The sequence below is a fragment of the Rhineura floridana genome, chromosome 2 (assembly GCF_030035675.1).
Source record: "Rhineura floridana isolate rRhiFlo1 chromosome 2, rRhiFlo1.hap2, whole genome shotgun sequence".
Classification (NCBI taxonomy): domain Eukaryota; kingdom Metazoa; phylum Chordata; class Lepidosauria; order Squamata; family Rhineuridae; genus Rhineura; species Rhineura floridana.
In genome coordinates this window covers 53,316,380-53,339,657 of record NC_084481.1, presented here as the reverse complement: position 1 = coordinate 53,339,657, position 23,278 = coordinate 53,316,380, and the positions used below count along the sequence as shown (strand labels likewise).

The 23,278-nt window shown below is 41.5% G+C and overlaps 1 protein-coding gene across 4 annotated transcripts in view; it reads right to left on the bottom strand.

Annotated features, from left to right (window-relative positions):
- Positions 1 to 2,021: 2,021 nt before the first annotated feature.
- ITGB6 (integrin subunit beta 6) overlaps positions 2,022 to 23,278 on the bottom strand; it is a 135,749-nt gene continuing 114,492 nt past the window's right edge. For 3 of the 4 annotated variants that reach the window (XM_061608663.1, XM_061608665.1, XM_061608664.1), the window contains exons 11-16: positions 22,370 to 22,787; positions 21,129 to 21,351; positions 17,652 to 17,749; positions 14,010 to 14,129; positions 6,574 to 6,740; positions 2,030 to 2,553 (exon numbers count right to left, since the gene is read on the bottom strand). In XM_061608663.1, the coding sequence (XP_061464647.1) occupies positions 2,455 to 2,553; positions 6,574 to 6,740; positions 14,010 to 14,129; positions 17,652 to 17,749; positions 21,129 to 21,351; positions 22,370 to 22,787 (1,125 nt within the window). In that variant the 3' untranslated portion in view covers positions 2,030 to 2,454. Of the gene's footprint in view, positions 2,554 to 6,573; positions 6,741 to 14,009; positions 14,130 to 17,651; positions 17,750 to 21,128; positions 21,352 to 22,369; positions 22,788 to 23,278 lie in introns of all 4 variants that reach the window. The other variant, XM_061608666.1, reaches the window with a different exon arrangement.

The window sequence follows — 23,278 nt, the reverse complement described above, 5'->3', positions numbered from 1 at the left end:
GCAATGCTAAATGTGAGCCCTCAACAAAATACCACCATATGGATCACCCAACCACAACACAGCCTCCATTCCATGGACTTAGGTCACATTCACACCATACATTTAAAGTATTCTTATGCCACTTTAACAGTCGTGGCTTCCCTCAAAGAATCCTGGGAGCTGCAGTTTGTTAAAGAACTGTAGCTCTGTGAGAGGTCTCCTAACAACAACCCTTAACAAGCTACAGTTCCCAGGATTCTTTGGGGGAAAGCCATGACTATTAAAAGTGATGTAACAGTGCTTTAATGTATGATGTTACTGATGTCAGAGATGTTATCATTGTGGTACAGCACTGGTGCAATATGAGGCAAACAACTGTGAACTGCCTGCCATTTTGGCATTCACACAACATCCCAACAAAGTATCACTCTGGGGCATTTTGGGAGTATTAAAATGGTGGCTTTTTGCCCACCTTCCCTGCTGCTCAATAAATCCAAGCAAGGAAATGCAGGATGGCCCAGTTCAGTGGGCATCCCCAGAGTGCTGGGCTGTCAACAGCTCCCTTACCAGTGGTTATTATTATTATTATTATTTATTATTTATTTATTAAATTTATATACCGCCCGACTAGCGATAGCTCTCTGGGCGGTGAACATAAAATAGTATAAAAATACAATGAATAACAAAATAATATTAAAATACAATCAACAATACAATAAACATTATTAAAATTAGATCAATGTAACTTAAAATGCTTCAGAGAATAGGAAGGTTTTGACCTGGCGCCGGAAGGAAAGCAGAGTCGGCGCCAGGCGTACTTCCTCAGGGAGACTGTTCCATAGTTCGGGGGCCACCACTGAGAAGGCCCTAGATCTTGTCATCACCCTCCGGGCCTCCCTGTGAGTTGGAACCCGGAGGAGGGCCTTCGTAGCAGAACGTAGTGCACGGGCCGGTTCATATCGGAAGAGGCGTTCCGCAAGGTATCGTGGTCCCGCACCGTATAAGGCTTTATAGGTTAATACCAACACTTTGAATCTAGCCCGGAAACATATTGGCAACCAGTGCAAGCTGGCCAGAACAGGTGTTATATGCTCGGACCGCTTGGTCCTTGTCAGCAATCTGGCCGCCGCATTTTGCACTAGTTGTAGCTTCCGAACTGTCTTCAAAGGTAGCCCTACGTAAAGCGCATTACAGTAATCCAAACGTGAGGTTACCAGAGCATGTACCACTGATGTAAGGTCCTCTTTACTCAAATAGGGACGTAGCTGGGCTACCAACCGAAGTTGGTAAAACGCATTCCTAACCACCGAGGCTACTTGAGCCTCAAGTGAGAGGGAAGAGTCTAAAAAGACTCCCAGACTACGAACCCGGTCCTTTAGGGGGAGTGTAACCCCGTCCAGGACAGGGTATATATCCACCATCCGATCAGAGAACCCGTCCACCAACAGCATCTCAGTCTTGTCTGGATTGAGCTTCAGTTTGTTAACTCTCATCCAGTCCATTGTCGAGGCCAGGCAACGGTTCAGCAAATCGACAGCCTCACCTGAAGAAGATGAAAAGGAGAAGTAGAGCTGCGTGTCATCAGCATACTGATGACAACGCACTCCAAAACTCCTGATGACCTCTCCCAACGGCTTCATGTAGATATTAAAAAGCAGGGGGGACAAAACTGACCCCTGCGGGACCCCATATTGGAGAGCCCGCGGTGTCGAGCAATGTTCCCCAAGCACTACCTTCTGGAGACGACCCACCAAGTAGGAGCGGAACCACTGCCAAGCAGTACCTCCAACTCCCAACTCCGCGAGCCTCTCCAGAAGGATACCATGGTCGATGGTATCAAAAGCCGCTGAGAGATCAAGGAGAATCAACAGAGTTACACTCCCTCTGTCTCTTTCCCGACATAGGTCATCGTACAGGGCGACCAAGGCTGTCTCAGTGCCAAAACCGGGCCTAAAACCCGATTGAAATGGATCTAGATAATCAGTTTCATCCAATAGCGCCTGGAGCTGGCCAGCAACCACCCGTTCCAAGACCTTGCCCAGGAATGGAACATTCGCCACTGGCCTGTAGCTGTTAAAATTGTCTGGGTCCAAGGAAGGCTTTTTCAGGAGTGGTCTCACCACTGCCTCTTTCAGACAGCCCGGGACCACTCCCTCTCGTAAAGAGGCATTTATCACTTCCTTGGCCCAGCTACCTGTTCCATTCCTGCTAGTTTTTATCAGCCAGGAGGGGCTGCTGGCTGTGCAGGCTCTGGTGCTCCTTTCCATTGTTATTACTTCACATCTAATTCTGAATTCTGACACAAAGTGGGATCAAACTAAGCCATATCTACAAGTCTTCCAACCATGAAAAACATATTCTTTCAACCTGAACTATTGTACCATTAAAGTACGTTAATAATAAATTTAGAACAAATTCAGTAAACTTAGTATTTCTGAAACTATCCCCCCCCCCAAATAAAACCTTTTGAGAATGCTAATAAATATCTGCAGCAGATCCTGGTTGTCTTTCTTTTTGCCTGTATGTTACATTTTTAAACGTCGTTGTTGAGCCTCTGTACAATGGGTTTATTCCCTAGAGAAGAGGGGAAAACAGTATTCAATAAACTATTTCATATTGATTTGATTTTTACCAAGACAACTAATACATATAAATAATGAAACCAATCAATACTTAAGTCTAATGTAAAATGCGAAATGAAAACAAACAATTAAAATAAAGGATTGCTGTTTTCCTGAGAAATGTCATAAAGGTCCTATTTTCTATTTCTACAGACATACAACAGTAACAAGTTGGTCCATTTCATGTAGGGTTGGTAGTATACTATATTAGTTGGTCTATATTACAAATTTAGTTACAGATTACCTTTTTAATTGTATAAGCCTAATGGCCCTCAACATCCAAGGCCCTTCTCCAGGTGCCTACTGCAAGGGAAGCTGGGAGGCTGGCAACAAGGGAGAGGGCCTTCTCAGTGGTGGCCCCCAAATTATGGAATGATCTCTCTGATGAGGTCTGCCTGGTGCCAACACTGTTATCTTTTCGGTGCCAGGTCAAGACTTTCCTCTTCTCCCAAGCATTTTAGTATGTGTTTTTAAATAGTTTTTTTTAAAAGTGTTTTTATATTTGTATATTTGTTTTTAATTGTTGTAAACTGCCCAGAGAGCTTCGGCTGTGGAGCGGTATACAAATGTAATTAATAATAATAATAATAAATTATTAAGGAAAACTATCAGCAGGGACCATAGTGTAAAGTAGCGCCAGTGGTGTCACTACGTGGGTGAGGGGGTTGCGCACCGCACCCGGGTGACACCATGATGGGGGCTGACACCCAGAGCCGCCCTGTCATGGGGCAGGGTGCTGATGGGCTGGCTGGACGGGCCGGGTGTGTGGCAGAGCTGGCCTGAGAGTGCTCCTCTCCAGGTGGCAGGCGCGGCAGCAGCTGCTGCTCCAGGGACCGAGGAACGGGGGCGGGAGCACGAGCCAGCGAGTGAGAGCACTGGAGGAGGGGAGGGCCGGGTGACCGGGAGGAGAAGGAGGGTGAGGAGGCATGATCTGGGCAGGAGCTGCTGTAGTCCCATACCAGTGCAAGGCTCCGCACTTTTTCTAGCGCTGCTCTGACATCATGTCGGGCACGGCGCCCATTGGCTGCTCAGCTCCGGGCCAGGCCCGGCCACCATGTGCTCGCATGGCCTGGGCAGGCAGGACAGAGGCCTGCCGGTGGCCCACCCCCGGGAAGCACCCGGAGACCTCAAGGGCTCTTCCTGTTCGCCCCGTCGAGGCCAGGCCCAGTCTGGTTGCCTCCTGCAAGGGAAGACCTGGATTGAGAGGGTGCAGCCCCCTCCCCCCAGACCAAAGTCTTCGAGGAAGGAGCCTGGTTCGGGGGCCACCCCAAGCCCTCCCCGCTGGGGTGGGAGAGGACAGCTTCCCTCTTGCCTCCCCCAGGAAAGCAAGGCGGCCAGAGGCCCGCGAGATGGACAGACGTGGAGGTGACACCATGAGTTACCGCACTGGGTGACACCAACCCTAGTGACACCACTGAGTAGCGCATTCCTCCTACTCTTAATTGCTCTTTCCTGGAACTTCAATGAAAAAACAAATGGCATGCTCATCCTATTAATGACAATTTCATTTGATATGAAGACAAATATGTTTCTTCCTAGTGGAACAGACTTTTCACATGCCCTTTTCTATGTTCTATATATGCATTGTTTCTTTTAATTTAAAAAAGCCCAGCTTCTAACATGAATAGATCGTAGGGCTAATGGAGATGTGCTCTGTCGATGGCAATAGACCATAGGGCTCATGGATATAAGTGCTCTGTTGATAGCAAGGCAATGTTGGGCTTTAAAACTTAAATTTATACCCAAAAGCCAATTAGCAAGATACACACATTGGGATATCCTTGCTGTAAGACAAACAGGTATCACCTTCATCAGTCATAAGAACATAAGAAGAGCCTGCTGGATCAGGCCAGTGGCCCATCTAGTCCAGCATCCTGTTCTCACAGTGGCCAACCAGGTGCCTGGGGGAAGCCCGCAAGCAGGACCCGAGTGCAAGAACACTCTCCCCTCCTGAGGGGTGACATAGATTTCCCTGGCCAAGCTAATGAGGCTGAATATCCTCAGATGTAATGTCATTGCCTCTTTCCTTCAGCAGCTTGGCCAGGAACAGTCTGCCTCTTCACGCTTAAGAAATTGGCAGGAAAGGGCGCTAGTAAAAAGCTGGGAGAGTTGTATGTGCTTCTTTACCTTTCAGATATGCTATTGCCTTTCCTTTGAGAAGTCAAGTCTACATTAGAGACCTCTGGGATGACATCTCATTTCATGAAGAGAGGGGCATCTGCGGGGTTGAAAGCAGCACATGCATTTGTTGCATGCCACCTTAACCAAATCCAGATTTGACTTGGTTAAAAGCAGCAAACTCTTTTAAACATTACCCATGCATTATAGCTGTGCTGATGTTACTTTATTCTAATCACAAAAAGGGAAGAAAGGGCTAATTTAATGGGAGAGAGGAGTGGGGAGAATCCATGATTGAAAATTTGAAATACATATATATGGCTTGTGCTGGGCCTTAATGTTTGCATATTCTTTTGAAAATTAAGATAACCACAGTATAATGTATATCTGTTTGAGTTTTTTAAATAATGTGTCTCTTCCTAACCTCACTTCCCAGTTTGTGGTTATAATTTAAAAAAACACCAAAACCAAACCAAAAATCCAGTGCTGCCATTCTGCTTGCAGAACAACTTTTGACCCAGCAGAGGCACCTGCTAATGTAAGAGAAAGGGAAATGATTTCTGCCACTTCCTCCTTTCTGCTGCAGCCCTCTATGACCCTTGAAAATCTGTTCCAGCAACTCAGCGCTGTCCCTGAAGGAATTGAAGAGATTGGAGATAAAGATATTATCGGTTCAAAAAAATTCCTGGACTGGAAGGGTTTGATGGAACTTGAAATGGAGAAAGTTAACAGAATTAATCCCTGTTTGGTGTCAATGGAAAAATCTTCAAGAGATGTGCTAGTGTATCATGTAAAAAAGAGGAACAGAGATGCGGCTTTGCAACAATACTTCAGTGATACGTTCGGAATTGATGGCAAGAAAATATCTGTGATAAAGGAAATTCCTATCAGACTCTTATTATATGACTATGACAGCAAGATTATTGGGTGCGTAAAGATGGAAGATGGAAGATGGAACCAATATGGATAATGGAAGAAGAGCGATTTGAAATTACTGGATTTAGTAGACTTGATGAGTTGGATTAATTGACATGTTTATCTAGAAAAAAATCGATGGACATATATCTCAAGGATTGGAAACTTCTCTTTGACTTTTTGTGGAAGAATAAAATGATATGATGTTAATGAGATGTGAAACCAATTAAGATAACCGCTGGAGGAAGGTGATTTTATAATCTATTAAGAGACAGGCTTGTTATATATTATAGATTTATAGCTGAACTATGACAAATCGGAAGTCAATTTTTTTTATATTTTTTTCTTTTTTTATTGTATTAGTTATTGATTTGTGTTTTTTCTTTTTGTATTGTTTTGGTTTTGAAAATTTGAATAAAAATTAATTGAAAAAAAAGAAAAGAAAATCTGTTCCAGCATGGAAGGTGGCACCTTTATAAAGGTTTACATTTGACTTTTAATTCATTGTTTGCTTTAGAGAAGATGTACTTTTAAGCTTGAATATTGCAAGCTGTGGTTGCTTAAGAAATTATAAATATTTTTGAAGGAATCAGCTGTCCACTACATTAGCAGATGTTAATATGTTCTGTCTGGAACACACTGATCTTCAGATATGAATATATTTACTCCTTATTTTAGGTACTTTCAGGAAAGAACTCAGGTTTTCTAGCCTATTATTTTTGTATGTGTTCATGTACACACACACACACACACACACACACACACACACACTGCATGCTGGGAATCTTCATATATTTTAAACATTATAATGCTACTACGTTCAGGTATGTCTTAGTGGAATACTGTGCAGAATGTTCAGTTCTCTTTTGAAATAAAAAAAATCCACAAAACATGTGGCAGTTGCCATCTGGCAACTGGAGAAAAAAAAGAACTACCATACCGTTTGCCATTTGGCCTTTGATCTCTCTGCTTCAAAATTAGCAACTTCTTTGCGGTCATGAAATGAAACAAACAGTTTCCATATGCAAATCAAGACAACTCCAGTGAGGCAGACTGCAATAGAAACGCCCAGCACAATCATTGTAATATTTGGAGGTTGTGGACAGGCTGTAGAAAGAAAGGAAAATTCATTATGATGGTTACAGATGCAGCTATAGAAAGCTTAGTTCTGTATGCTTTTCATTTAAAGAAAAGCACCCAAATCTAGATCCAGATGACTTCTTCTGTGTAGAAAAAGAGCCAGAAGTGACTTGCCAGGTGAGGCAGAGCTGCTACATTAGCTCCCTCGCAGGTGGGTCACCATTGCTTACCAGGAGGGAGAGGAAGGGGTGGCGGGGAAGTCAGCACAGTGCAAACTGGCATTCCTGCCAATGTCCTTGCAGCCTTGCCCTTTCCCCCATCCTTCCCAGTAAGGAACAGTGGCCCACCTGCCTGGAAGTTAGTGTAGTGACTTTGCCCCACCTGGTGAGCTCCTTTTGAAAAGAACTGCTATATACGCTGGTTGTCACATTCTGCATGCATGAAGGGATGCACATGTGCATTTTCACCATTCATGGAAATGAACGGGCCAGCCTTTGGGGGCATCCATAGTGAAGCGCTAGCATCAGATGATGTATAATTGAAAATAAATTCAGCACTATCCACCAGGTTAATTTCTTTTCCTTATTGTGGATAGAGATGGACTAATGGTCTGATTCAGTATAAGGCAGCTTCATATGTTCAGCTTCCTTCCTATGCTTTTTATGAATGGCCACAAAGAACAAATATTTTAAGTGAATTCTCTTAGCTCATTGAAGAATTGTCTCTCTATAACTTACTGGCTTTGTGCTTGAGAACTGGACTCTTCTATTGCCTAACTCCTCTGAAGCTCCCTGTACCCTAAAAAGCTTATCTGGGGGGGTGAGAGTCAGTGGATTCTCCTGAATACTGTGGAATGGAGTGTAGAACCGGGGGATTACTCAGAATTGGGTAGTGCTCCGCTTGCACATGATACCTCTGCCTGATAATTCATTCCTCCCTCCCCCCAGGATAGGAAAGTGTATATTTATGCTACTCAAGGATGACCCAGATGCTCTGGAGAGGATCTTCAAGGGGGGGGGCAGAGAGAAATAGGGATGGAAAAGTCACTTGTGGGGATACCTGCATTACTTCTGGGCAAGGTAAGGGAATAACCCTTAAATTGGCTTCAACCTTATTGATTACAGCAGGTAGGGTTGGCATGGCGTGAGGCAGGAACCTATGTCCCTTCAAACAACATGACTGTTGCTTTACAACTGCCTCAGAACAACTACTGAGAAGCACCCTTGGGAGTTGGCCAGCGTAAAATAGACCCTGTGTTGTGTATGCAAGGCATCTGAAGTCCCACTGGTAACAGGAGTTAAGCGGCATCAGATCCAGCCCCCTGAGCTCAGGCCATACTCTGATTATCATTCTTGGACCTCTTAAGGGAGTTCCCCTTATGTTTATCCTGCCCAATGCCATTTCTGCAATTATAGAAAGTCATGACAACTATAACAACAAACAATATTTGTTATTCACTAAGAGAAAAAAAATCCTTTCTGGCTCTGTTAACTGGCAACTGCATGATACCTCAGTTGAGAGCTCCTATTCCAAGGGTGGGTGGGTCAGGTGAATTTTTCCGAGGCATGGGAGCAAGAGGTTGGAATGGTGTTGCACCAGGATTTTTATAGGCCATGGTGCAGCTCTCCTGCAAGATTCCGCAGGATCTTGTGAGACCAAAGGCGCTTGCACGAGATCCAGCAGGAGTCCTCTGTGATGTTCCTGTATTAATGTATATATGGTAAGTGCTGTTTGTATAGAAGATATGTGGTAAGTGGAATGAAAGAGGAGGGGGGAGTAAATGAGCAGTAGAATGCTGGATGATTGGCTGAGCGTTTGAATGGCTGAGAGTATAAATGGAAGAATGACAGTTGAATCTGGGTGGGTTGTTTGAGAGGTGTTTGATGGGGTTTTTGAGAGGAGATTGTGTGGAGAGTTGGTGGATGTGAGGAAAGTGTGGAGTTCGGATTAATACTAAGACAAGTACCACAGGAATAGATGAAACCCAGAGTTATGAGTTATCTGCATTGATACAAGGGGGTTGGGAACAGCATAGGCACGCAGTCACGAATGTAACCGGATAGAGAGACTCAGGCAAGGTATCTAGGAACATTGGTTGTAGAACGTGACTGGTGGTGCTGCCTAGCAGGGGGATCTATCTGTGCTAGAGCGGAGAGAGAAACCATAAAAAAGGACAGTCCGGACTGGTGGAGTCCCTGGTGGTGCCTAGTGACAGGCAGTAGCCACGAGCAGGTAGGAACCTGACAGGGAGAACCAGGGAAGGATGTCACATGTGGTGGCAGTAGCGGTGGGATACGAACAAAGGAGAATACGTCACAGGTGTTGGCTGTAGCGGTGGGATACGAACAAAAGAGAGTCCAGATACGAAATAGAGAGTCCCTAAACAGTGGTGTGGCAAACAGAAATAACAAATAAAGATTACTTGTGACAGTGACTGGCAAAGAGTGTGTGGCAAAGAGTGAGTGAACTCCAACACCATGGCTGAATATATAAAAATGAAAAGAGAGGAGCTGGTGGAGAAGTGCATAACATTCAATTTACCTCACGAGGGTAAAGGGGTAGATGAATTGAGGGTAGCACTAATAGCTTTTACAACTGTCCAGCAAAAACAACCGGTCAGGGAAGAGACCCCAGAAGGGTACTTAAGCAATCCCGCTTATATAGAGTATTTGAGAGAAAAGTTGAGATGGGAGGCTGAGGAAAAAGATAAACAGCAAGAGTTAGAAACTGAGAAGTTGAGGATGGAAGCTGATGGGAAAGATAAACAGTGAGAGTTAGAAACTGAGAAATTGAGGATGGAAACTGAGAGATTGAGGATGGAAGCTGATGAGAAGGAAAAACAGCGGGAGTTGGAATTTGAGAGAATGAGAGTGGACGCTGAATTACAGGTGGAAAAGTTAAAATTTGAAAGAGAGAAGTTTCTTTCTGATGAAACAAGAAAGGACAGAAATTAAACAAAGATAAAGGTTACACCAAAAGACTTTGCAGTGTTTGAGCTTGGACAAGATCCACAAATTTACCTCAGCACTTTTGAAAAGGCAGCTCAATTGTGGGGGCTACCAGAGGATAAATATATGCAATATTTATCAAACCTGATCAAATGGGAACTGGCTGAGGTATACCAATATTTCCCCTCAGACAAGCCCGTCACATATGCCAAGTTTAAAGAGGCAGTATACAAAAGATTCAGACTGGGAGCTGACCATTTTAGAAAGTTATTCCGAAACTGTCAGATCCAAGCAGGGAGGTCTTTTGTTGAACTGGGAGCAAAGTTGATGGATATATTTGGAAAGTGGATGAGTAGTGCCAAAGCTCAGTCAGTGGAAGAGGTGAAAAGCCTCCTGATACTGGATCAATTATTCCATCAGTTACCACCAGAAATAAGGCTCCTTGTCAAAGACCATTCCCCTACATCGGTGCAGGAGGCCACAGAGATGGCGGATCACTTTGCCTCCAACAGAACTGGCTGGGTGGGGAAAACATCAAGAGAGTTTAAACCCAGACCATATAATGGCGGCAAAAAGTATGTGGTGCCACAGCGAGTGAGTCCTCCAGTAAAATCTGAAGGGCACAGGACACCCCAGAGTGGATCTGTGTACCCTAAAATGGAGGAGAAATTATGCTATAAATGTGGTAGACCGGGGCACCTACGTTTTCAATGTGAGGTTGCCAACCCCATTAGTAATCCTGCTCAGGCAAGGGCAGTAAAAACAGAACCAAAAGATCTAACAACGAAAAAGGTTCAGTTCTGCCAGATAAACTGGACAGAAGTAAAAGACTTGGATTTGAGTCTAAGAGAAGAAGTGTGTGTTCAAGGGGCAAATTATTGGGCATTGCTTGATATTGGTACCGCTCAGACGTTACTGAGGCCAGATTTAATAAAATCTGAGGAAATATTACCTCAGGAAACGGTGACTATCCAAGGAGTGAGGGGAAAACCAGAAAGCTTACCCATGGCCCTAGTGAAAATAATAATAATAATAATAATAATAATAATAATAATAAATTTTATTTCTAGGCCGCCTATCTGGCCGCACAAGCGGCCACTCTAGGCGGCGTACAAGATAAAGTAAAATACAACATACAAACTACATAAAAACCCAAGAACTACAATATAAAACAAAACCGAACCCACCCATAGCTAAAACCAATGGCACCCAAAAGAAAACAAAAACAAAAACAAAAAAACAAAACAAAAGACAAAAACCCAGGCCACCTCAGCCAGCCGGCTTATGTATCCCTCCAAAGAGGGACAGGTGATGGAAATTAGTCACAGCTGGCTGGGTACCTGGGACCTGGTCCTGCAGGAGGCACGTCTGCCAGGCAGCAGTCCCACTGGGAAGGGTGGTGGAGGTGGTGTTCCAACAGCAGCAGCAACAGCAGGCTCTCCTTCCCTGGGACCTGGTAAGCCTTACCATACCTGGTAAGCCTTACCATACCAGGGATGCAAAGGTGTTGCAAGTTACCTTATTCCCTGAGGGAAGTGGGCCTGAACTTCCGGATTTGGTGCAGGAAAGCAAAGACAAAGGAGTGGAGAGGCCGAGAGGGAGAATATAAAGTGGGTATTAATGCCCAACAACAAGAGCCAGTGATACTGGGAAGACATGTAATGGGGGCACAAGGAAAAATATATGTGGTGACCAGACGACAGCTTGGCAGAGAGACAGAAGCCATGTTAACAGAGGCTGAAGAAAACAGGGTGCAACCTGTTTTCGAGCCTACGGTCACCATAGCAACCCCTGGAAGGCCTGCTGAAAGAAACAATTTGTATCAAGTGGGCTCGAGTGATGATGCAGAGCAGTTCAGGGAAGAACTGAATAAGGATACAAGGTTGAATCAAATAAAGGAGCAAGCCCTGACACAAAAGATTCCCTTTACTGACAAGCTGAGGAATCAAATTGTGTGTGAGAATGGGATTTTATATAGACTGTGGATGCCTGCTGAGAGAAAGGATGAATGCGAACCAGTGAAGCAAAGTTACTGGTATGACAGAACAGCCAGGGAACGTGTGTATGATGTGGGAGATATGGTTATGGCATTCATACCCAGGAAACATGATAAATTACAGGCTAACTGGGAGGAACCATATACCATAAGAGAAAAGCTTGACATAGTGACGTATGTAATTACCACAGACCAATTAAACAAAAACAAAGTGATTCATGTAAATATGTTAAAGCCTTACCATACCAGGGATGCAAAGGTGTTGCAAGTTACCTTATTCCCTGAGGGAAGTGGGCCTGAACTTCCGGATTTGGTGCAGGAAAGCAAAGACAAAGGAGGGGTAGATCAATTGGAATGGTCAGAGGAGGTGAAGGAGGAAGTAAAAGAAGAGATTCTGAGAGTTTTGAAAAACTATGGGAATATTTTTAGCAATAAACCTGGCCGAACCAGTATAGCCAAACATTCCATTGATACTGGAGATCATGCCCCAATCAGATCTGTGCCATACCGTGTGAATGGGAAAGTTGTGAGTGAAGTAATCTATTTAAGACATAAGGTGGGGAGTGGGAAAATCACCCCCTTATGGAGCAAGGTGGAGGCAATACAATCGTGGCCTATCCCCTTAACAAAGAAACAAGTTAGGGCATTTCTAGGTGTGGCTGGTTTTTATAGAAAGTTTGTGAAAGATTTTGGGGAAATAGCAACCCCCTTGTATGAGTTGACAAAGAAAAAGTGTTCTGAGCATGTGGTATGGACGGATGAATGTCAGAAGGCTTTTGATCTGCTGAAGTAAGCCTTGTGCCAAGGACCTATATTAATAGCACCAGACTATGAGCAACCATTCATCGTAGCTACGGATGCGTCAGACCTCGCGCTGGGAGTCGTCTTGCTGCAGGAGAGAGAAGGCACCAGACATCCAGTGGCGTATCTGAGTCGCAAGCTGACGTGGAGGGAGAAAAACTATTCGTCGGTCCAAAAGGAGTGCCTAGTGGTCGTGTGGGGACTGAACAAGTTGCGCCCATACGTGTGGGGATGAAGATTTACGGTAACAACAGATCATCGGGCCTTGTTATGGTTACAGACTATGAAAAACCATAACACTATGCTGCAGATGTGGTCCTGGGCCCTACAAGACTATCAAGTGGACTTCCAGTTCATAAAAGGCAAGGACAATGTATTGGCCGATGGACTGTCAAGGCAGGTGGCTGGGACTGCAGTGACATGACCAGACGGAGGAACAAAGAAAGACATTTTCCCCAGAGAGACTTGTTTTACTTGTTAACGTGACGTATGAATCCTGGAACAGGAATAATACTTTGCCGTTATTTTTAAGGGGGGGGAAATGTGATGTTCCTGTATTAATGTATATATGGTAAGTGCTGTTTGTATAGAAGATATGTGGTAAGTGGAATGAAAGAGGAGGGGGGAGTAAATGAGCAGTAGAATGCTGGATGATTGGCTGAGCGTTTGAATGGCTGAGAGTATAAATGGAAGAATGACAGTTGAATCTGGGTGGGTTGTTTGAGAGGTGTTTGATGGGGTTTTTGAGAGGAGATTGTGTGGAGAGTTGGTGGATGTGAGGAAAGTGTGGAGTTCGGATTAATACTAAGACAAGTACCACAGGAATAGATGAAACCATATGCTTATGTGCCTTTATAAAGTAATCTTGTTATTTCTAATATTTAATAAACACTATTTTGGTTTACCGAAGGCCTGATCCCTGGCTGGGGAATATACAGACCAGAGGGGAGGGCAAGGTACTTACCAAGGCTGAAGGGAAACTGTAACAATTGGTGGCAGCGGTGAAGAGAAGAATATAACACCACAAGTATCCAGAGCAACCCAGAGTTGTATGCTTTTTATATAAAGATCAAAGGGATTGGGGACAGCTTAAGCACACAGTCACAGAGATAACCTGATAGAGAGACTCAGGCAGAGTCTCTGGGTATACTGGTTATAGGATGTGACTGGTGGTGCTGCCTAGCAGGGGGATCTGGTGAGGTCTGTGCTAGAGCGGAAAAAGAAACCATAAAAAAGGACAGTCCGGACTGGTGGAGTCCCTGGTGGTGCCTAGTGACAGGCAGTAGCCACGAGCAGGTAGGAACCTGACAGGGAGAGCCAGGGAAGGGCGTCACATCCTCCCCCTCTCTTGCCAGGAGGCAGCCATGCAATCCCATAACCCAGTCCTGGCACACTGCTATGCCCAGTATATCATACAGGAAAATCCTTCTGAGAGTATCCTTCCACTTGTGGCTCCCAGGATCCAAGCCAATATTTCCAGACAGCTTTCTTTATAAACATATACATGTTAGTAGTGTATGTAATGTGATTTACCAAGCTCCAATGACCTACCTTTTTGATTTATGCTATGAATGGTTGTTTTCCCCTGTTCATCAGCTGCCATTAGAAATGTGATAACACATTCATTTTCCCCAAGTAACAAACAAGGAACAAATTTATCTTCCACTATATCTGGGGAGGGAGGAGAAGAACCGATTTTTCAGGTCAAGAACTATTCATCAAGCAATAACCATGCAGATTAAAAGATTTATAACACAAGGCTGTTTTCAACAGGCATCAAAGAAGAAAGCTAAGATACTGAAAAGAATTTCACACAATACTTCTACTACTAAAAAAAAGTATTCCTTGTCATTTTTGTGACACTTAGGTTTCATTTGAGCAGGTCCAGGTGTTGTCAATATGCATTGAACATCAAGAGCACCCATCAGGTCTGCTGTAATTTGAAATTCAATGAATTGGAAATACATCTAAGAGAGTAGCTAAGAAAGAATATAATAGCCTTGGTTAGTACAAAAGTAAATATGTTCTCTTTTGTCTTTTTGCTACTGGTAGTATAGTATGTCTAGACTGTGTTTCGATGCAAAGTATATTCCCATCTCAAAAGAATACTGATCTTTTTAAAAGGAGCTGCCACATGCTGCTTCCAGAAAGCTGTTATAAAGATTAGGGTGATGTGCATTGCTATAGCAATTAAATAGAAATGATAACAAAAATGGAAGCTGTTGGATAAATCTAATGCTATTCAGTGAAATCTAGATAAAAAAGAACCTAAGATGAACCTAAGACTTTCCCATTTTTCACTTGCCTCTCTGCTTTTAATGTAATTCTGCAAGCAATGTCTTCACCTAAATTTCCCATATAGGAAATCCTTGAGGCTCGTTTTCAAGAGCCTAGAAGGTTGTGGGTTTTGTGTAAGAACTCTGACAGACTGCAAAAAGAAATAAGAATGGAATGTGAACTAGCTGACTGTAATGCCAGACTCTCAATGTCTTGTCTACAATCCACAAACTACTTTTTTAAAATAGTAATAATTCTTATTGAAGCTCCTCTGAAATCTGTAGTCATGCTACTAAAAGTATCATATTGGGGTAATTCCAGGTGAAGTGGCTTATGATATAAAAATTCCTTACCTTTAGCAAATGTATTTCATATACATAATTGCTCTCATTGTATTACACATTTTCACATATTTTCACTTTAATATAATATTTCCTCAAACTTTAAATGAAGCCACGCATCAGTGTATTTTCAGAGAGGGGAACAAGAAATATACGTTCATCAGATGGAATCTTGAAAACTAGATTTTTCTGGGGAAGGAGCAGAGCCAAATTTTTGGAGGGCCATTATTTTTGGTAGATCTAAAATGTTTGCAGAAAGACTGCTTGCCCTCCAAATAAACTTTCTTATTTATTTGGTGTTAACTTCCATTGAACTTTAAGGGGTATACTTCCAAGTAAAGATCATAGCATAATTGCTGTGCACATTAAGGAGGGAAGGAATAGCCAAAGATAACAGGGTGGGTTTAATTGTAATTAAGTGCACGAAATGTCCTAACTGGGGCCCAGATGAAGAGGGGCTCTCCCATACCAGTGCAGAAAATGGCAGGGGATTGCTTCTCCCCAAAAGTGTCATGAGTTAGGGTTATGCATATGCCAGTGGAAAAGCATGCCAGCACTACCCCTTGGTCCTGATGGAATGGTGGTGGGTTTGTGGAAAGTAAGCACAACTTGCTTTTCACTAAGTCAGCACCAATAGGCAAGCTGATTCTGGAACATTCTTGGACCACAATGCCAGCTCCCCAGGTCTTCAAATGCAAAGATGTATCACTGAACACTAAAGTCAGGATCATTCAGACCATGGTATTCCCAGTGTCTTATGTATGAATGTGAAAGTTGGACAGTGAAAAAAGCGGATAAGAGAAAAATCAACTCATTCGAAATGTGTTGTTGGAGGAGAGCTTTGCTCATTCCATGGACTGCGAAAAAGACAAATAATTGGGTGTTAGAACAAATTAAACCAGAAGTATCATTAGAAGCTAAAATAATGAAACTGAGGTTATCATACTTTGGACACATCATGAGAAGACATGATTCACTAGAACAGACAATAATGCTGGGAAAAACAGGAGTAGAAGACCAAACAAGAGATGGATTGATTCCATAAAGGAAGCCACAGATTTGAACTTAGAAGATCTGAACAGGGTGGTTTATAAGATGCTATTGGAAATCACTGATTCATAGGGTCGCCATAAGTCGTAATTGACTTGAAGGCATATAACAACAACAACAATGCAAGAAGTGCCTTGCATACAAATTCCCACATGCACAAGGATCATTTTACGTGGCTTTCCTTCGTTCACCCAATTCCCAGCTCCAAAGAAATATATGGTTGTATTTGTTATTTATAATAATGATGTTGGTCCAGAATATAAACATCATTGGATTGTTTCTATTTGAGAAGTCTTTGGTTTGTTCTTAGCAATTTGGGATAATGAACATCAAGATGCAGATGTACTAAAACCACCTAATTTGGGTGTTTGATTTCATTATTATATCTGTCTGATCTAAACATGAGGTCATGTCTGAGGAGTGTTGATAGCATCCTCCAATTATATCACTTGATCTCAAGAACTAGAGTTTTGTCTGGTATTCATATTGGTTGCAAATGGGAATAGAGTTAATGGACAACTTCATGTAGGAGAAAAAGAAAAACCCTTCTTTGTTCTCCTTTTAGAGACGCTGCACTTCTTGGTCAGCTATTTCCAGTTCTCACACTGGAAGTTCTTACTGAATTCAGTCGGATTATTACATAAACTTCTAGGGGAAGAGTTTCAGCTATAGAATGTCAAGCACCTCCTGAGCTGTTTCAGATTAATTTTTAATAGGAATGAAGGAGAAATTTGTTCAATCCACATTCACACTTTGCAGATTTACATATGGATCAGAATGTAATTATACTTTGGATTTTGCATTTCTCCGAATTTTGCACTACAGCTGTCAGTTTTAAAATGGCAGAATACTCATCTATTCTTAAGATTTCTTTATTTTACAAATGAAGCCCTAAAACATTTATTCTTCTCTCTCCCTCCCTTCGCATTGGATCAGATTGCTTTAAAATTAGATAATTGGTTCTGTTTTCAGCAAAAAAGATTTTATTGCATATATTTAGTTGGATGAACATCTGCTCCTGAACACCTGGAGTTACTCTCTGCTCGCTAATTTGATTAGACATACCACTCATGTGTCCAATGCATTATTCAACAAATGTGTTCAAAATATTACAGTATATAATTTATGTTGGTTAATCCATGCTGACATGATTCTCAGAGCAAGATGCAATAGAATAAAATATATATTAACAAAAACATACAACCCAATTTATACTTTATATTGTAAAGCTTTTCCCCCCACCCTGAAGTAGGCTTTAGGTCAGGGATGGGAAGCCGGTGGCTCTCCAAGTGTTTTTGGACTCCCAACTCCCATCACCCCTGACCATTGGCCATGCTGGCTGAGGATGATAAGAGTTGGAGTCCCTCACCATCTGGAAAATCACAGATTCCTTGCCCCTACAATAAAACAATAGAATGACTTGAAAAACATAAGAGTAGCATGTAATAAACCCTACTGGGGGAAAATATGCCTATAACTAATAATGGCAAAGCAATGCATTTAAATAAATGAATGCATTACATACCTTTGTCACTACTGACAGTTGCATCAACCAGGTTACATTTTTCAGTGCATTCTTCCTGTGACTGATCATTAGAAGCTAAATAACATTCTACGCAGCTCCTGAGAAAAATGATTCAGCAGCTCATCAATGTCTATTAATTACAAGGTACCAGGAAAAAAAGGAAATACATATGTAGTGTTCATCTTAAAGGTAACTTACAAAAGATCTGCTTGGGTCAATAAGTAGTTCTTAGTAATTTTATGTGTTCTGCATTTTAAAAAATCAAATAAATATCCTGCAGTTAAGGTTCTCCCTGCTCTTTCCCCCTCTTCAAGCTCTCAGATATAAAACACCAGAGGACAACATTATCCATGCATGTGGTTCTTCATGTATAGCATAAATTAAAACATTGAGTAATCTCAAGGCTTGATTACTATAGTGTGCTCTATGTGAGGCTTCCCTTAGGCTTAATCCAGGAGTGGCAGTTGGTACAGAATGTGGCTGCTAACTGGAACAACCTATCACCAGCACGTAACAGCTGTGCTGAAGGATCTGCACTGACTGCCAAAATGTTACTGGGCTAGGTTTAAGTATTGGTCTATAACACTGTTCTTCAACCTTGGGTCCATAGATGTTGTCAGACTACACTCCCTTCAACCCCAGCCAGCTTAGCCAATGGCCAAGGATGGTGGGAGTTGTACTCCAGCATCTGGGGAGCCAAGGTTGAAGAACAGTGGTCTGTAAAGCCCTAAAGATTTGGGACCAGGCAGGTTGCCTCACCCCCTCCTCATATCATCAGTGGAGGCACTACTTAGTTTAGAGCAGCTTTTCCCAACCTTTGGGTCCCCAGATGTTGCTGGACTGCAATTCCCATTATTCCTGACCATTGGCCATGCTGGCTGGGGCTGATGGGAGTTGTAGTTCAGCAACATCTGGGAACCCAAAGGTTGGGAAAGCTGGTTTAGATGGTTTTTAGTCTAGCAACCCCAACACCTGGAACTCCCATCTAATGGATATCAGACAGATGACAACTGTTTTGGGATTTTGGTGCATATTAAAGATATTTTTATTCCAACAGGCCTACCGAGAAGGGTTATTCTGTCCTAGTCATTGTTAACTTTGGAACAGTATAATGTTTTTAATAGCTTTATATATGATTATTAATATATTGTATTTTACTTCTGCTTGGTGCATCAGTTTTTAAAATATATGAAGCAATTAAGGGAACGATCCAAACCCAAAATCCACCAGGATGAGATGTTTTTAGTGTTTTGTCCTTTGTTTGCCACCCTGGGCTTCTTCTTGGAGGAAGAGTGGGATAGAAGTTTAATAATAATAATAATAATAATAATAATAATAATAAAGGGTATTTCAGGGACAGGGCAGGGGAAGACCGGCCCTTATTCCAAACTCCATTCAGCTTAGTCATGTGATCTAGCAACCCTGCAAAAAGGGTGGTGTTAGTCAAACTCTAGTATAAACGCTTGTTTTCCATGTATCAGGCTTGGGCTTGTTCAGCCAGCATTAGCCTCCCTAGCTCCTGAACAGAGTCTGGAAGACGGTAAATTACACCAGCATAATTTACCCCAGCGTAAATTATGCTGGCTTCTTGCACTTTGGATTGCTCTGTCTGACATTTTGTAAATAAATTAATGAACATACCTTATTTACACAGACTACTGTTACAGAACAGAAGATTGCTATGGATTGGGATATATATATAGTTCCCAAAGTCTATTTAAAATATAGTTAAAAGCTGCAGGCACAATCTAAAATACTCCATTAAAATCAAAGGGATTTAAGAATGCATGACTTTGAGTTTGGTATGGCCTAGGACTTTAGCTTATATTCATAATAAAAACTGGCTTCCTAACAGGTGTTTTCCCAAGTATCTTGGTAAAAGCGTTTCTTCTCTTAACCGAAGTTGCTAAAATATTGCATATCTTAAGGGGTAAAAAAGTATATATTAGGTAAAATAAAATGTGTTTGTTAACTTAAGAGATGATTAAATATGACATAATTTAAGTCATTGGAGAATGACTAAATCATTTATGTACAAAGAAAAAAAATCCCTGAATTGATCTAACACACACACAAATTAGTAAAGTTTGTTAATGATTCATGTGGGATTGAGGCTAGGTCTGAGCTTCCTGGTTAAAGAAAATAATGAATAACATGAATGTAAGGAATTTATTTTCTTACAACCTACCAGAAAAATGACTAATCTAACAATAACTTGAACTGGAGTTGAAGGAGTACAGCTCGGTCATATGAACAATTGTGCCAGCAAATACTTGCTTCATATAGGTCACAATAGCTACTTTGTTTGCAAAAGTCATGATCTGTGGCATTGCGTTGATGTTGCAATTCAAAGCACAGCAGTGCAGCCATGCCAGTACTAGCTGACCTTTATTAATGTGATGTATATGCAAAGTGAGTAATGTACATTTGTTTGCTGTTTTATTGTACAAGTGCATTTTCTTATAGATGATTATCAGTTTCTTCCTCTCAGATGGAACTGAAACAAATCTTTGCAAGTATTCCAAATATAGCATATTTTCTAATTCTGCAGTCCAGATTTTAAGTAAGGCATTTGAAGCAAAATTTGCATTTTGAATATTTTAAACTCAAACTTTGAAATTCAGATGTTTTAGCCTTGTTAGCTTTTATTGTCCATTTTGGTTTTGGCAGTCACACATAAGACATTTGAAACAAAAATTATATTTTGAATTTTTATAACTCAAAATTTGGAATTCATATGTTTTAGCCTTGTTGGCCTTACTGATCATTTTGGTTTTGGAAGTTCACATATAAGAAATCTCTTAAGAGTTGGTGTAGCAATTGGCCAAGAAATTAAACTATGAATCAGGAAATCTTCCAGTTCAAATCTCACCCCTGAAATGAGCTCACACTTATATTGCAGATGTGGTGTTGAAGCTAAGGGTAAGAAACTACTGGCCAACATTACAGGAATTCCATTTACCTCTGGGGACCCACCATCCTAATAGGTCCACCATCCATTTGGAAGATAAAGGTGACCATCAGCCAAAAACTTACCAGGAAGTGATCAGATAAATACTAAAGACTGACAGTATACTGTTCCTAGCAACCTTGAAATAATTAACTGTGAGGGTATGTGACTCTTTTACACGTTTTTAGATATTCTTAATGCTTTTAATGTTTTTAGATGTTTTTAATTATTTAATGCTTTTAGATGTTTTGAATTATTTAAAATATGTTTTTATTTTAATTTAATAGTATTGTTTTACCACTTTTGTGTTTGCTGCCCTGAGCTCCTTTGGGAGGAAGGGTGGGATATAACAACAACAACAACAACAATATGGAGAACACACTGAAAATAAGAAAAATACATTAGGAAATACAGAAACATCAGGTATTGTGAACAAAACTCAGCATCCCTAAAATATTGCTATGCTTTTGGACATGTGACAGAAACAGACATTTCCAGGCATAAATAAATAAATAAATAAAATTTACCTTTTGGAACCACAAGGATCACCATAGGTAGAGTATTTTTCACAAGTGCTACCTGAAACCCCAGGATTTGTGCACACACATTTTCCACAAATGCATTCACCTCTTCCACTGCAAATTGTGCCATCATCAGAAATACAGCTATCAGTGTCAGTGGTACAGTTACAGTGTTCACCTGTCCAGCCACTGTGACATATACACTGACTGCAGTCACAGTCTCCATTGCCTAAGGAAAGCCATGGAGGTTAGTTACTGTTTTAATTTCTATTATATGCCAATCCAAGATTCCCAAACCCAAACTAATTCAATCATGCTCCTCGCACTCCTGTACAATGACCTTTCCCTCTGAATCCCTGTGAAGCCTCAAAGATCAATCATGGAGTTTTACAACAATATATCAGAGAATGTAAATAATTTGAAGAAATCCAAATAGGTACTGCAGTATCATGGTACTTTTATTAGGACCAATTAAAAATAGCAAAGCACTGAGCAAGATTTTTAGGTTCACAGGGTTGATATTTCACAGCCTCACAGACAAGATCCTATACATGCTTATTGAGAAGAAAGTACTGTATTTATTGGCGCTTACTTCCTAGTAAATGAGTTTAGGACTGCAGCATTGGTCCGCTAGAGCTCCCTGAATCACCATGTTAAGAACATAAATGGTACAGCCCCAATTTACATCAACTGTGAATCCAATTCAAGCTTTATGATTAGTAGCTGAAAACCACTAGCCCATCATTTCTTTTCTAAACGTTTGAATATATATATTTAAAAGTGCTGACCCACTTGCAAGTGTTTAAATCAGTGGTTCTCAAACTTGTTTGGTTCGTGGCTCACTGCAAAACATAACAATTTTCTAGTGCACTTTGTGTACAAAATTGAAAATATCTTAATATACTTTAAACTATGAATAAAAATAACTTAAACTAGAAAACTATTACTTACCCTATACAAATGTGTTTCTTCTCATTTTTAAAATATACTTTCATAATATTTGAGGCACACCTAGCCACCTCTTGGGGTGCACCAGTGTGCCTGGGTGCACCATTTGAGAATCACTGGTTTAAATGAAGCAATGTGGCAATGTTTTTATTCCAATGTGTTACATATTTACATGAAAATTATCAAGATGATTTTTAAATGGTGTTCCTGAAACACTGTTCTAATCACGCTTGCCATTCTATAATTTTATTACGTGATTTTTAAAACAAATTTAAAAATGCAGTTTATGGTGGACCTACCTCCACACAGCAATCCTCTAAATCTCACACAAGAGAAATCATCACATTCGCAATATGGCCCATAAATATTCCCATATGCTGACAGGTGGCAGATGCACTGTCCACAATAGCAGTCACCTCTTCCACTACAAGAGCTCTCCTCTGGGGAATTTTTACAGGAACCTGTACTCAGTGAGTCTTTTTCACCACACTCGCAATGAGGACCCATGTAGCCAGGGTTGCAAGCACACATCCCACATTCGAATGAACCATGCCCATCGTTGCACTTGGAGCTGTTTGTCTCAGCTTCTTTTTGACAATTACAGCTGCATTCTGGCTGGATCTCAATTTCCAAGGCTTCATTCAGTCCCACAGGTTTTATTATGATGTTTCTTCTTTTCCCACAAGCAGATAGGCTTAAAGTTACATTAAAACCAACCTAGGAAAGGGGGAAAAACATTTGTATTCAACAATTCATTGATTTAGTATACAAAATGCAAAAGGACATTAAAAATATAAACTAGCAAAACCAACAAAGAAGCCTAAGAGCGGTAGCCAGCAAGGTAATCCTGCTACTGTAAGGATTTCCATTTGTGCAATGAAATGTCCTCTCACGCTTCTTTCCCTACATGCCCCCATGCCCTCCCTAAATCTGCTCTGGAGGGTTGGGGAAATCTCCATAACAGATTTAGGGGTGCATGGGGGTGCACAGGAACAGGAGAGGGAGGGGAAGTGATACTACTACTACTGCTACCACCACCACCACCACCACTAATCTTTGGAACAGTGCAACCAGAAGTATACTTTTGCTGGGAATAAGCACTTATTTGGGACTTACTCCTGAGCAAACAGTGCACTGCACACAATGGAAAACAGGAGGCACTGTATTTCATGTGGTTTTTTTAAAAACACTTTATAAAGTGAGAACAC